The sequence below is a fragment of the Taudactylus pleione genome, unplaced genomic scaffold (genome assembly GCF_031769625.1).
Source record: "Taudactylus pleione unplaced genomic scaffold, aTauple2 ptg000201l, whole genome shotgun sequence".
Taxonomy (NCBI): domain Eukaryota; kingdom Metazoa; phylum Chordata; class Amphibia; order Anura; family Myobatrachidae; genus Taudactylus; species Taudactylus pleione.
This window is the reverse complement of record NW_028284603.1, coordinates 5,181,352-5,193,972: the sequence shown is the minus strand read 5'-3', so window position 1 is coordinate 5,193,972 and position 12,621 is coordinate 5,181,352. Positions and strand designations below refer to the sequence as shown.

At 46.1% G+C, this 12,621-nt stretch overlaps 1 protein-coding gene across 4 annotated transcripts in view; it reads right to left on the bottom strand.

Annotated features, from left to right (window-relative positions):
• The window catches only part of COMMD1 (copper metabolism domain containing 1), a 160,335-nt gene extending 152,879 nt beyond the window's left edge, over nt 1-7,456 (bottom strand). For 2 of the 4 annotated variants that reach the window (XM_088477205.1, XM_088477208.1), the window contains exon 1: nt 7,181-7,444. In XM_088477205.1, the coding sequence (XP_088333331.1) occupies nt 7,181-7,411 (231 nt within the window). In that variant the 5' untranslated portion in view covers nt 7,412-7,444. Of the gene's footprint in view, nt 1-7,180 lie in introns of all 4 variants that reach the window. The other 2 variants (XM_088477207.1, XM_088477206.1) reach the window with 2 other exon arrangements.
• Nucleotides 7,457-12,621: the final 5,165 nt, after the last annotated feature.

The window sequence follows — 12,621 nt, the reverse complement described above, 5'->3', positions numbered from 1 at the left end:
GGTGTGCCCTGATTCACAGCGAGCGCTCTGGTCAGAGCGTCCGGCTCTGAATCAGGGCCTATGTTGACAGTCTGACTGTTGACATTCTGAATGCAGACAGGTCATACCACACACCAAACTGGGCAGCATACAATATAACCAGCATTTTGACTTGTATTGGTCAGGAGAGTTTTATATACAGATGTGTCCACATACATCTGTCCTAGTTGTGTTACAAATCGCGTTATAATATAAGGCGTGCCATGTGACTTGCTAGCGCCGTGTGTCTTTTTACCTACAAATGCGTCTTATTCGGCTGTATCTGCATGTGAAATACAGTGTCACAGACGCTGAGACTGTAACGTAGTAACGTAGCATGTCACATGCAGATACACCCGCAGGCATTCTGTATATCATTTTAATCAGCAGAAGCTGCTTGTCCGTCCTATTCGCTTCACTGTGCTTATTCGCACTTTAAAAGGTAAAAAGTCGCATGAGAAAGACACTTGGCGCTACCGAGTCACGCCATAGCGTGACTAGAAGGGCTGTCTAACACGCAAGGAGACTAGGTGTATGTGGACTCATCTGTACAATAGGTCAGTTTGTTAGCCTGCATTGAACACAGCTCAATGGGTCTCATTCAGACCCGCTCGCGAGCGCTGTACGCTCGCAAGCAGGTTGATGTTACCCAAATGCGCATGCGCACGATGGAGGCGCCTCCGTCGTGCGCATGCACGAGACCCGAATAACGACGGGGTAGCCGTCGTTATGGGTCTCGCACCAAAGGGGGCGTGCTGTCGATGGTGAGTGACAGCACACCCCCTTTGGTGGGCGTGCCGGGGGCGTGGCTGCCCAGACGGAGGCGTTCCCATGGGAACGCCTACCGTCTGGGCCCGGCCCCACTGACATCACTAGTTATGTCAGTGGGAGTGTTTTTGGCTCTGATAGAACCAAAAGCACTCCGGGCTTGCGACAGACGAGACCCTACCACAAGGGTCTCGTCGCAAGCCCGATGGTCGCGATGGTCTTGACCATCGCGACCATCTTTTTGGCCGCTCGCATAAGCTGTGGGTGGTCACCCACAGCTATGCGTGCGGCCAGGAGGCCGCTCCAATTTTAGGTTGGCCGGCCCCGATTCAGAGCAAGCGCTCTGGTCAGAGCGTCCGGCTCTGAATCAGGCCCACAGTACAAATTGTTTTGACTGAACTTTAGGTTTGAAGAAGGTAAGCCATAATAAAGCAGCTTGTAACTAAAGCAGGGTGCCCATTAGGCGATCCACTGCACGATATATCGGTCTGAGGCAGATCAGAACAATGTATCGTGCGGATCGTTTAGTGTGTACGTGGGTGGTTTATTGCATCGTCCCATCCGTTGTGCAGCACAGCAGACGGGACGATGAGATGAACGGTGCCTAAATATTTCCCACCAGGCTGCAAACGTAGTAATTGGACAACTAGTACTTGTACAGCAGCTGCTAAAGACGCAGGAGGGAAAGGCTAGAGTTGTGGTAATGGTAACGCGCACTGTCAGGCAACTATTGAAGGTGCAGAATGAGGTACAGACTCTAGTGTGCACCTTAGGCCTGATCAGCTAGTACGTGTAGCCACCAGACGTGTATCAGCCTCACTTGTAATGCTATACCTGGAATTTCAGGTAGAGAGATGTAAAATGTGTGTGCACTAAGTCTTGGAATGAAAACCGGTGATGGTAACAATATCTGGATCCAAATGACTGTTGACGCATTTTCATTACTGCTGAATTACAACATGGTTTGTCCAAGAGCAAATTTACTACTTTTCTTTTTTTTCTTTTTCAATAATTTGGTCCCAACTCTAAATCAACTCCACAATATCTAAATGTTGGGTGACTAATGCAAAGGGTTGTATAACCTGCAATGCAATGGGGGTGGATGGAGAGAAATGAGCACACAGGGGCACATGCTCTTGTCACCGTTCATTTCTGCTTTTGACACTGTGGACCACCCTCTCCTGCTGCAAATCCTTCACTCCCTTGGTCTACGTGACACTGCCCTCTCCTGGCTATCCTCCTACCTTTCTGATCGATCCTTCTCTGTCTCCTCTCATGGCCTATCTTCCCCCCCACATCCTCTCACAGTAGGTGTTCCCCAAGGTTCTGTTCTTGGACCACTCCTTTTCTCCCTCTATACATCCTCTCTAGGTGAACTCATCAGCTCTTTTGACCTCCATCATCATCTTTATGCTGACGACACTCAGATCTACCTTTCCTCCCCTGACATCTCTCCCTCTCTCCTCACTCGGATCTCCAACTGTCTTTCTGCTATATCTTCCTGGATGTCCCAGCGATTTCTTAAACTTAATATGTCTAAGACTGAGATGATCATCTTCCCACCCTCCCACATAACCTCACCTCCCACTATTTCTTTATCAATTGACGGCACAACTATCTCCTCTAGCCCCAAAGTGCGCTGTCTTGGAGTTATCCTGGACTCCTCCCTCTCCTTTAAACCACATATCCAGAACCTCTCACAGTCCTGTCATTTCCATCTTAAAAATGTTTCCAGGATCAGACCCTTTCTCACCCAGGATGCAACTAAGACGTTAATACACTCACTGGTCATCTCAAGATTGGATTACTGTAACCTTCTCCTATCTGGCCTCCCCAAATCCCATCTCACTCCTCTCCAGTCTATCCTTAATGCTGCTGCACGGCTTATCTTCCTCTCCAAACGCTCTACATCTGCCTCCCCTCTCCTACAAGCCCTCCACTGGCTCCCCTTCCCCTTCAGAGCCCAATTCAAGGTTCTCACACTCACTTACAAAGCCCTCACACACTCCTCTCCCATTTACATCTCTGACCTCATCTCCCTTCACTTTCCTGTCCGCCCTCTTCGTTCAACAAATGCACACCTCCTCTCATGCCAGCTGATTACTTCCTTCCACTCCCGCCTCCAAGACTTTGCCCGTGCCGCTCCCCACCTCTGGAACTCTCTCCCTCTCCCCATCAGACTCTCCACCTCTCTACAATCCTTCAAACGGGCTCTCAAGACCCACTACTTCATCAACACTTTCCAGCTCTCATCCTAACTTGCTACTACATGCTCCCTCCTCCCTGTCTTCCCCAACTGTATCACACCCATCTGTCTGCCCCTCCCCTTGAGAATGTAAGCTCTTGCGAGCAGGGCCCTCTACCCTCTTGTGCTTCTCCTTACTATATGTTCATCTACCTCTTACTCACCACTAGGACACCTAACACTTGGTGCCTATGCTTTGCTGCTTATGTGGGTGTTATGGCCACCTATGTATCAATGTATATTATCCATGTCCTTGTCCTTCATTGTATTGTATTTTACTGTAAGTCACTTTTTGGATATGTACCTTGTAAGGCGCTGCGGAACACTTGTGGCGCCATATAAATAAACGATAATAATAATAATAATAATTTCTTTATCACCACTGTAACTAGAAGACCCCGGGGGATCATTCAGACCCGGTCGTTAGCGCCGATGCGCTCGGACCGGGTCGATGGCCCTCCACAGAGCATGCGCTCGACGGCGCCATCGTGCACATGCGTGAGACCCGCTACGACCGACAGCGCCGGTCGTAGCGGGTCTCGATCCAAAGGGGGCGAGCTGTCGATGTTGATTGACAGCTCGCCCCGTTTGGAAGGCGGGCCGGGGGGGTGGCAGCCCAAACGGAGGCCACTAGTGATGTCAGTGGAGAGCTTCCGGCTCAGACAGAGCCAGAAGCTCTCCGGGGCTTACAACAAGGGAGACCCTACCCTAGGGGTCTCGTCATAAGCCCCGATGGTCTATGACCATCGCGACCATCACCGGAGCGGTCGTTAGAGCTGTGGGTGTTAACCCACAGCCTAACGACCGCAACAGAGGCAGACGGTCAGGATGCAAGCGGCTGCCCAGTTTCTGAGCGACCGCTTGCATCCTCCGACCGCCTCTGAATGAGGCCCTCTGTCTCACTCATTTAGATGGTTAGATACACTCCCCAGTGTATTGCATCTAACAGCACTGGCAACTGAAAATGTTTTATTTCTTTTTATCAGGGAAGCTCGGTTGTACTCTGCATGTGTTCTGCACCCCCCACCCCAGGTCAACTACGGATGTTAGAAAACTATTTTAAATGCTGCACTTGAGGCTGACATGTATGCAGCTCTCCCTGTCAATAGGGAATCAGTATGATATACAACCGGCCGCAAATCCCGACAGCAGAAGCCCAGCAGGGGTGAAGATCCCGACTGCTAATTTAGGTGCCTAACCTTCCCCCCTAAGGGGGGCCCTTCCCCGCAGCCTAAACCTAAGTCTCCCGGGGGGGTGCCTAACCCTACACCCTCTTCCCCTAGCCTAACCCTAACCCTCCCGGGGGGGGGGGTGCCTTGCCCTAAGTGTGTCCCCCCCCCCCCGGGAGCTCCTAACCTAGCCCCAAACACCCCTTCCCCCTCCCTGCAGCGGTCCGCGCCAGGCTTACCTTCGATCGGTATGCCGGATGTCGGACTCCTGGCGTAGGTCTAATGACAGGTGTCGGAATTTCGGCACCTGTCATTAGTACCTTGCCGGGATTAGACAGTCAGAAACCCGGCGGTCAGTATTGCGACCATCGGCTTCCTGACTGCATCCAGTCAATAGAGATCAGACCTGTGAGTACCATTAAATACATTCTGCAAGGGAAGAATCATCTCAAAGTACTCTCCCAGCAGAAAACACTGTTCTCCCTAAAATCCACTATTCCTCCATTCTCAGATGCATGTCTCTAGGATGCCCACTCTTCACTGAGACTCTCACACTTGTTTCATTACATTACCTCCAGCTTCTCACCCATTAAGTGATGACTGAGAACTGAAAAGGTTACACTGACTCCGGAGTCCACCATTCTTGTTTAATGCTTCCCACTCTCATACTGGGCTTGTCCTTCTCAGCCTCCAGCTTCTCTCATTCGTTCCCTATTTCCCCTTAGATTGTAAGCACTCCTTACCCTGTTCTAGCAGTTTGTCTGAGGACACACTGGGACACTGCACTCATTTGAAGGAGCTGCAATAACCATTTAAACTTCCTTACAATGTGAAATTCATATAGTTATTACAGGAGAAGACAAACCTCTTTCCAGTTATGCTTCTCAACATTGCTAAAAGAAAACAAAATAACTCAGTAGAGGTCAGAAGTGTGTCGGAAGAGATGTAATGATGCCACATAGCAGACAGTGTCACATCACCTTGGGGCAGTGGGGCGGTACCCCCACCACATCATGTAAAAAGCACCAGGGGGGTACTGGAAGCAGGAAGACAGGTGCCAGACATGTCCTCATGATCCACCCTGCAGCTTTCTATGTAGCAGCGTTTATTTCCAAGCACCCACATGGCGGAAAAGGTTGGAGGGCTGCCAACTCCAGGGTCCCCTCTGCACAGTGACCGCTACCCTGGGAGGCAGCACTGGCCTCATTATGGCACAGAATATGCAATTCCCGCCCTGTATAACACAATTCACCTCTGTAACCTATTTCTTCCCTCTACTCCTACCCTATAACACCCCCAAAGGCATTTCTTCTCCTCATCTGTAGCACATAGCCCAGGTACATAGCCCTCATCTGTAGCACATAGCCCATGTACATAGCCCTCATCTGTAGCACATAGCCCATATACACTTGTCCCGTCTTGACAAAACAGATAATAATGAACTATAAACCAGTTTGAAAAAATGGTAGCGTCAAATTGCCTATACTGGACATGAGAGACACAAATAAATACATAAAGTAAAAATGTATTGTATTAATACTTCTAATTAAAATTGCAAAATGTTTATTGTATTAATACTTCTGAATAAAATCCATTCAATTATTAACAGGATAAACAGCTCTTAGAACTGCGTATAAAACATTCTCTGTATGCTGGTTGTAATTGAATGAGATACAAAAAGGCAAATGCATAAATGTGTCACCCCTCTCAACCTTATTGCTTCAAAGGAGAAAATAAAGTCATGAGCTACTTTTGTCAGAATTAGATCTGCATTAGCTGCAATTATCCAGTCCTGTATGTAGGACAATAAAATCTGCGGTGCAAAATCAATAATCCAGTCATTAGGTCTACAGTAAATAGGTAGACAATGTTTGAGTAGACAATGGAGGTTAGACAGGCAATAGGTCGACAGGGTCTGAATGTCGACACACTAAAGGTCAACTTGGAAAGTCAACAGGTCATTAGATCGACATGTTTTTCATGGGTTTTTTTTTTGTGCTTTTTTTAGAGTTAGGGTAAGGCACTTACCCCGACGGCCAGGGTTAGGCACAAGGAGAGACGGTTAGGATTAGGCACTTACCGGAGCGTTAGGCACTAGAAGGGACAATTAGGGTCAGGCACCAAGGGCAGGGTTAGGGTGAATATTAGGGCTAGAAAAAAGGACATGTGTCGACCATATGTGTGTCAATCTAATGACCCTGTCGACCTTCAGTACCTGTCAACCTTCTTACCAGTTGACCTCTAGTGTGTTGACCTTCAGATCCTGTTGACCTATTGCCTGTCTAACTTCCATTGTCTACCTATTTACTGTAGACATAATGATACACACCCAAAATGACCACAGTGACCTAATACAGTTCTGGATGTGGCAGCATGTTGACAGTGACCATGCCGACAAGGATGACATAATAGAATGTCAACCTAACGTCCCTGGTGGCCCAGCAGTTACTGACCTGTGGTCTCCAGTGTCTTCTTACACTGGAGAAGTCTGTTCCAGCAGAGAGATCTGATGCACCCTAACACCTCCTCCCCGCAGCCTAAACCTAACTCACCTGGTTGTGCCTACACCTAACCTTCCCCTACAGCCTAACCCCCACCTCCCCCAGCAGCCTTACCCAAACCCGTCCGGCTGTGCCTAATGCCTAAACCTAACCATAGTCATTCTGAGAATGTCAACATTTCACGTGGTGACATTTCAGATGTCAACATTCTGAGGATGTCAACCTGGTGCCTGTCGACTTGTTGGACCATGTTGTCAATCTAAAGTAGACATTATGAATGTTGACATGGCGTGTCCATTATTAACAATAACAACATATTGTGTACTGCTGTTTAACAGCTGTGTGATTATACAACATTAACATAAAGTAACACTCTCAATGCAAAAAGTTTAATTTTGTCTTTAAAAAAAAAGGAGGAGCTGTGACGTCATTCCCCCTTTAAAGCAGCTGATATTACTAAGATGTACTGTATGTAGTACCTTGATGATGCCCTGCATCTTGCTGTGTAACGGCCGGAACTCATCCAGCGGCAGCCCCGGGTACAGCTCCATCCTCAGCAGCTCCTCGGTAATCTCTGTGTTTCCATAGTACAGGCTCTGGGCTATGCCATTCAGCAGCCCGCTCAAAGCCTTGGTGCTGCTCTCTGCAACATCAGCCATGACAGCCAACCAGGGTAGGTAGTAGCATGTGACTCGGAAAACCTCGGTCATGTGACCAATAGGATTTGGATGGCGGAAGTTTAGCAGTACTTTCGTCCCTATATAGCCTACTGTAGCCTATCTGCAGCCATATTGCGGTTGGCGAATTATAAATCCAATACCGTAACTTTCCCCTACCCGCCTCCCATTCTAATCTGTAGCAACTAGCCGAGCCGCATGCACGTTGCAAATTTCTCCTGTGTTTACTAAATATATATTAATTAACCATAAACCAGTGTGCCCACCACCATAAAAAGGCTGTGTGTGCTTTTGCAACATACTAGGAAGTACTGCCTTATATTTGACATGTATTGGATATACTTGCCAACTCTCCCTCATTGTCAGGGAGACTCCCTGAAATTTTAGCAATCTCCCTCACTCCCTGAAGAGTCTACCAATCTCCCTGACTGCACCTTACCCCTATTATTTTACTTGCCTACCCTCCCGATTTGGCCGGAACCTCCTAAGAATCGGATGGCGCAAACCTCCTGGCATCCCGCAGTTATCGTATAAATCCCGGCAGCAGGGGGGAGGAGGGGGCAGTGACGCGATTTGTGCTGAATCACATCATCGTGGACACACCCCCTGCTTCACAATACCATTAATGCCATTAATATCTGCATTGAGAAGAGAGGGTGGGGACACAATCACGCTGCCTCGCCCCCATGCCCACCCCCATTGATGCATCATCTGCTATGCCACGCCTCCTTTTATAGCGACACTTGTGTCCCCCCCCCCTCATCCCCCCAAAAGTAGGCAAATATGGTATTGGATGGTCTATTAACGTGCAGTACTTTCTTCCTATTTCATAGCCATTTGTTGTGTTGGGCTCTCTAGTGCACATTATACTTGACCAGTTTGCTATAACGTTCTGATGTGACGTGTGCATCTTCCAATGTGTGATTTGCTTTTACCTGAACATTTTTACTATGACCCTTTGTAGTGTAAATCTCTCCAATGTTTGATTCTATTATAATATCCTTTTGTACTACCTGTGTTTGTTTTCTCACTGTGTTCTTGTGTGCTGGGTTGTTCGGGTTAGGGGCCGAATCTGCATGTAGAGACCCTGCTTTGACCTTTTTTTTCTGTATCTTTTGTTTTGGCTTTATGTCACGGCTTGATTGGTTGGGCCTGCACGCATGTGTGGGTTATATGGTCCTGGAAAATCCATGCCTATCTCTTTTATAGTTCCATTTCTCATACTGGAGGTGTTTGTTTAGCTTCCAGTCTCCTGGGAGTCATGGTGTTAGTTAATTAGTTACATTTTGCTTTTACTAAGGCACTATATTGCCAAAAGGGGGGGCTTCCAGGTATGCCCTGGTTGACGTATACTTTACAGCAGGGGTCCACAGCAGCTGGCCCTCCAGCTGCTGTGGAACTACACATCCCAGCATGCACTGCCATAGTTTTAGCATGATGTTATATCAAAAAGGTGGCAGTGCATGCTGGGATGTGTACTTCCACAGCAGCCGGAGGGCCAAGATTGAAGACCCCTGCTTTACAGGGTGGGGGGAAGGTTGAGTACATTTTTGGGTGTTGTCTTTGTTTTAAAAATGGTGACAGCTGTGTATTTTGCTACTTCTAATTATATTGCCCCTGTGCTTATTATATGATGGTTTTACAATAACGGGTCTGGTGTTAGATGCTTCGGGGGTCATTGTAATCCTTTATGTGGAGATAAGCTTTTGCTAGAAGATAGAGCAATTAAAAAACCTACTGTTACACTGGAACTGAATGGTGCCTTGGGGTATTTGCTTCACTGTTAGGGTGCTCTGTGGTTGTTATGTGTGACAACTTTACACACAGAGGTAATTAAGATTTACTCACATTTAATTTTTTGGGAAGAAGAAGTACCAGTTATCCTTCTGATTGACCTTAATGTTATTAATTAACAGCTATTTATATAGCACACACATATTCCGCAGCGCTTTACAGAGAATATCTTACCATTCACATCTGTCCCTGCCCCAGTGGAGCTTACAATCTACTGTATATTCCCTACCACATGCTCACAAACATACACACTATGGTAAATTTTGTGGGGAGTCAATTAACCTACCAGTATATTTTTGGAGTCTGGGAGGAAACCCATGCAAGCACAGGGAGAATATACAAACTCCACACAGTTAGGGCTGTAGTGGGAATCAAACTCATGACCTCAGTGCTGTGAGGTAGTAACGCTAACCATTACACCATCTGTGCTGCCCGAGTTATAGTACCTAGTTCTCATGGACATAGGTTGCCCAACTGCTACCAGGCTACTCTTGCAATGGATCCCGTACTGTTTATCATATTTGTATATTTCTTCTTTAGTATATTATTCGCAAATGTACCGGGATTAAGCTTTTACTATTTGCAATTTAATTCACATGCCATATTTCTTGTCTGATAATGTCTGTTTTGTTACTGTGTTATGAACACAATTTATTCAAGTATTACACACCAATCAAGGATGCAAGGGTAATACAAACATGCAGTCATCCCACACATATTGATTGACCCAACTGCTCTGTACAGTCCCCCGTGTCCTAAGTAGTAATGGACTGTTGAATCATGCAACTGAACCTTTAGTACATTCCTGCCTATAAACCTCTAAGATTCATCTGCCTAGAACCTCTAAGACAAAACCTGCCTATACCTCCTAAAACCATAAGGTGTCGCTAATTAGCGCTGTGTTTTAAATATACCATTAATAAGACTCTAAGACAGTGGAATAGCGGTCCAACGCGCTAAAGATTATTATTCAGGTAAAAGTACAGATGTTACCACGCTATGATCTAACAATGAGCGCAAACTAAATTGTACAAACATTTAGGTCATAAGGTACAGTCAATACATACGCGTGCGCTCTGGGACCAGATACCGGCATCAGTAATGAAACCTTCGTCGAAACAGCATAACAGGACCACCGCAGACTGGCATCTCGTTTCAGAGCACTCACATATATACCCGTACTGGGATAAGCAATACAATAGAATACGTTGGCAGCTTCTCATTGGTTCCTCTTCTTGCTTAGTCCGTTACGGTACAATTCATAGGTCAGTGCAAAGACTCAAACCAACCTCTAACAGCCTGATTGTGTCCACTTTCCCGCTGCATAATAAATCTAGTCTAAACTATGGCATACAACATTTCAAGGAGTTATTCTCTCTATCATTCATATTTCATAGCCGCATGTTCTGATCTCCTCACCGATGCCACCGGAACGCTGTGGGAAAAGAGTAGATCAGTACGGCACCAATCACGGTCCATTTGCCATTTACTAAACCATAGTTACAGAAAACATTCATTTCTTCATATGCTGACATTGCGATTAAACCAAATAATAATCATTCCTTTCGTGCTGCGGGACCATTGCTTTTAAATGTGTATGCGGTGAGAAATGACATTAAATTGTGTTGTGCGTTTGAGGGTCTGTGGGGCACTTAGCGACCAGCACTAAGTTGGAAAGGCTTCTGTGTATGTGTGTGAGCATGCCAGTATGGGTTTGGGAAAGATCACTAAAAAGCTGGCTGTGCGTCTAAATAGCTATTTTGCGTTGTCCTATGTTTAACATGAAGTGCAGGGAAAACACCACTAATTTGCTACTTTTTGCTACATCGCGTATGTGTTAATGTGAATGCAGGGGAAAACACCACTACTTTGCTACTGCTCAAATATGTTTGTGGTGATTTTAATGTGTTGCAAAGTTATTTTATGTCTGCTAAACATCGTCGGTAGGTGTTTGGGGAAGATTGTGAAAAAGCTGTTTGTGGTACTTTTTAGCAACTTTGTGTTGTGAGTAGCAAAATTGCTACTTTTAGCAATTTTGCACTGTGGATTGTGTACTATGTATTTTTGACAAAATGGCGCTTGTGTAAGCTTTCTTTTCTAAAATGGAGTCTTGCTGCCATTCACAAGATGGTGTCTTGAGGCCAGTCGCAAAATGGCGTCGTCGTGATTAAATTTTAAACTGAACTTGTCTCAGCTAATTATTCAGCTTCGACAGGACACTCAACTATATCTACTGTCATAGGTATTTAAGTACTCTTAAAAGCTGCGCAGTGTTATTGCTGAAATATAAGTAATTGGCCTCAGCCAATATACAGCAAGATATTCCTGCGTGGGGGACTCTTTTAAGTCAGAAATATTTTTGTATTCAGTTAAATAAATGAAAACTTAATTTTTTTTAATATCATTTCCCTTTTTAAAATATTAGGGTACAAGTATTCTATATCAAAGATATATTGACAGAATCACCCCTTAATATATATAGTAATTACAGACATCTCTTCTACGATCATCAAAATAGATGGCAAAACATTAGATTATTCAGATAAATGCTCCTCTTTAGATGAGTATAATGGCAGGTTTGGTATGAATCACTATAGTCCACCTAATAAAATCATCTATACTTATTCAGAGTCAGTGCTCTTACACACTCATTTCTAAAATCGCTATTGTCATCAAACATATATGACAGACAAATTCACAGAAACGCATATGATCGCCACATGGTGCAAATGATCAGTTTAGTGTCAAATGGAAACGTATATTCATTCAGGATGTAAATAACCCTTATTATACAATATCACTCTAGGAAATTATGTAACAAAATGTCCCAAATGCAGAGCACACAGTAACAATTACACAAAACTTCAGAACTTAGGGGGTCATTCAGACCCGCTCGCGAGCAAAGGACGCTCGCAAGCGGGTCGATGTTGCCACACTGCGCATGCGCACGATGGAGGGAGCTCCGTCGTGCGCATGCGCGAGACCCGGATAGCGAAGGGCTCTCCGTCGCTCCGGGTCTCGCACCAAAGGGGGCGTGCTGTCGATGTCTGAAGCCGGCCCCACTGACATCAGTAATGATGTCAGTGGGAGTGATTTTGGCTCTGATAGAGCCAAAATCACTCCTCGGCTTGCGGCAGCGAGACCTTACCGCAGGGTCTCGTCGCAAGCCCGATGGTCACGATGGTCAAAGACCATCGCGACCATCTTTTTGGCCATTCGCATATGCTGTGCGTGGTCACCCACAGCTATGCGAGCGGCCAGGAGGCCGCTCCATTTTCAGGTAGGAGGGCACTGATTCAGAGCGAGCGCTCTGGTCAGAACGTTCAGCTCTGAATCAGGCCCTTAGTTGATACACTGGAAACAATATACTATAGCACAGGCACAAGATGGTTCATTCTATATGAGACATAGGCCCTCATTCAGAGTCGATCGCTAGATACAAGCGGTCG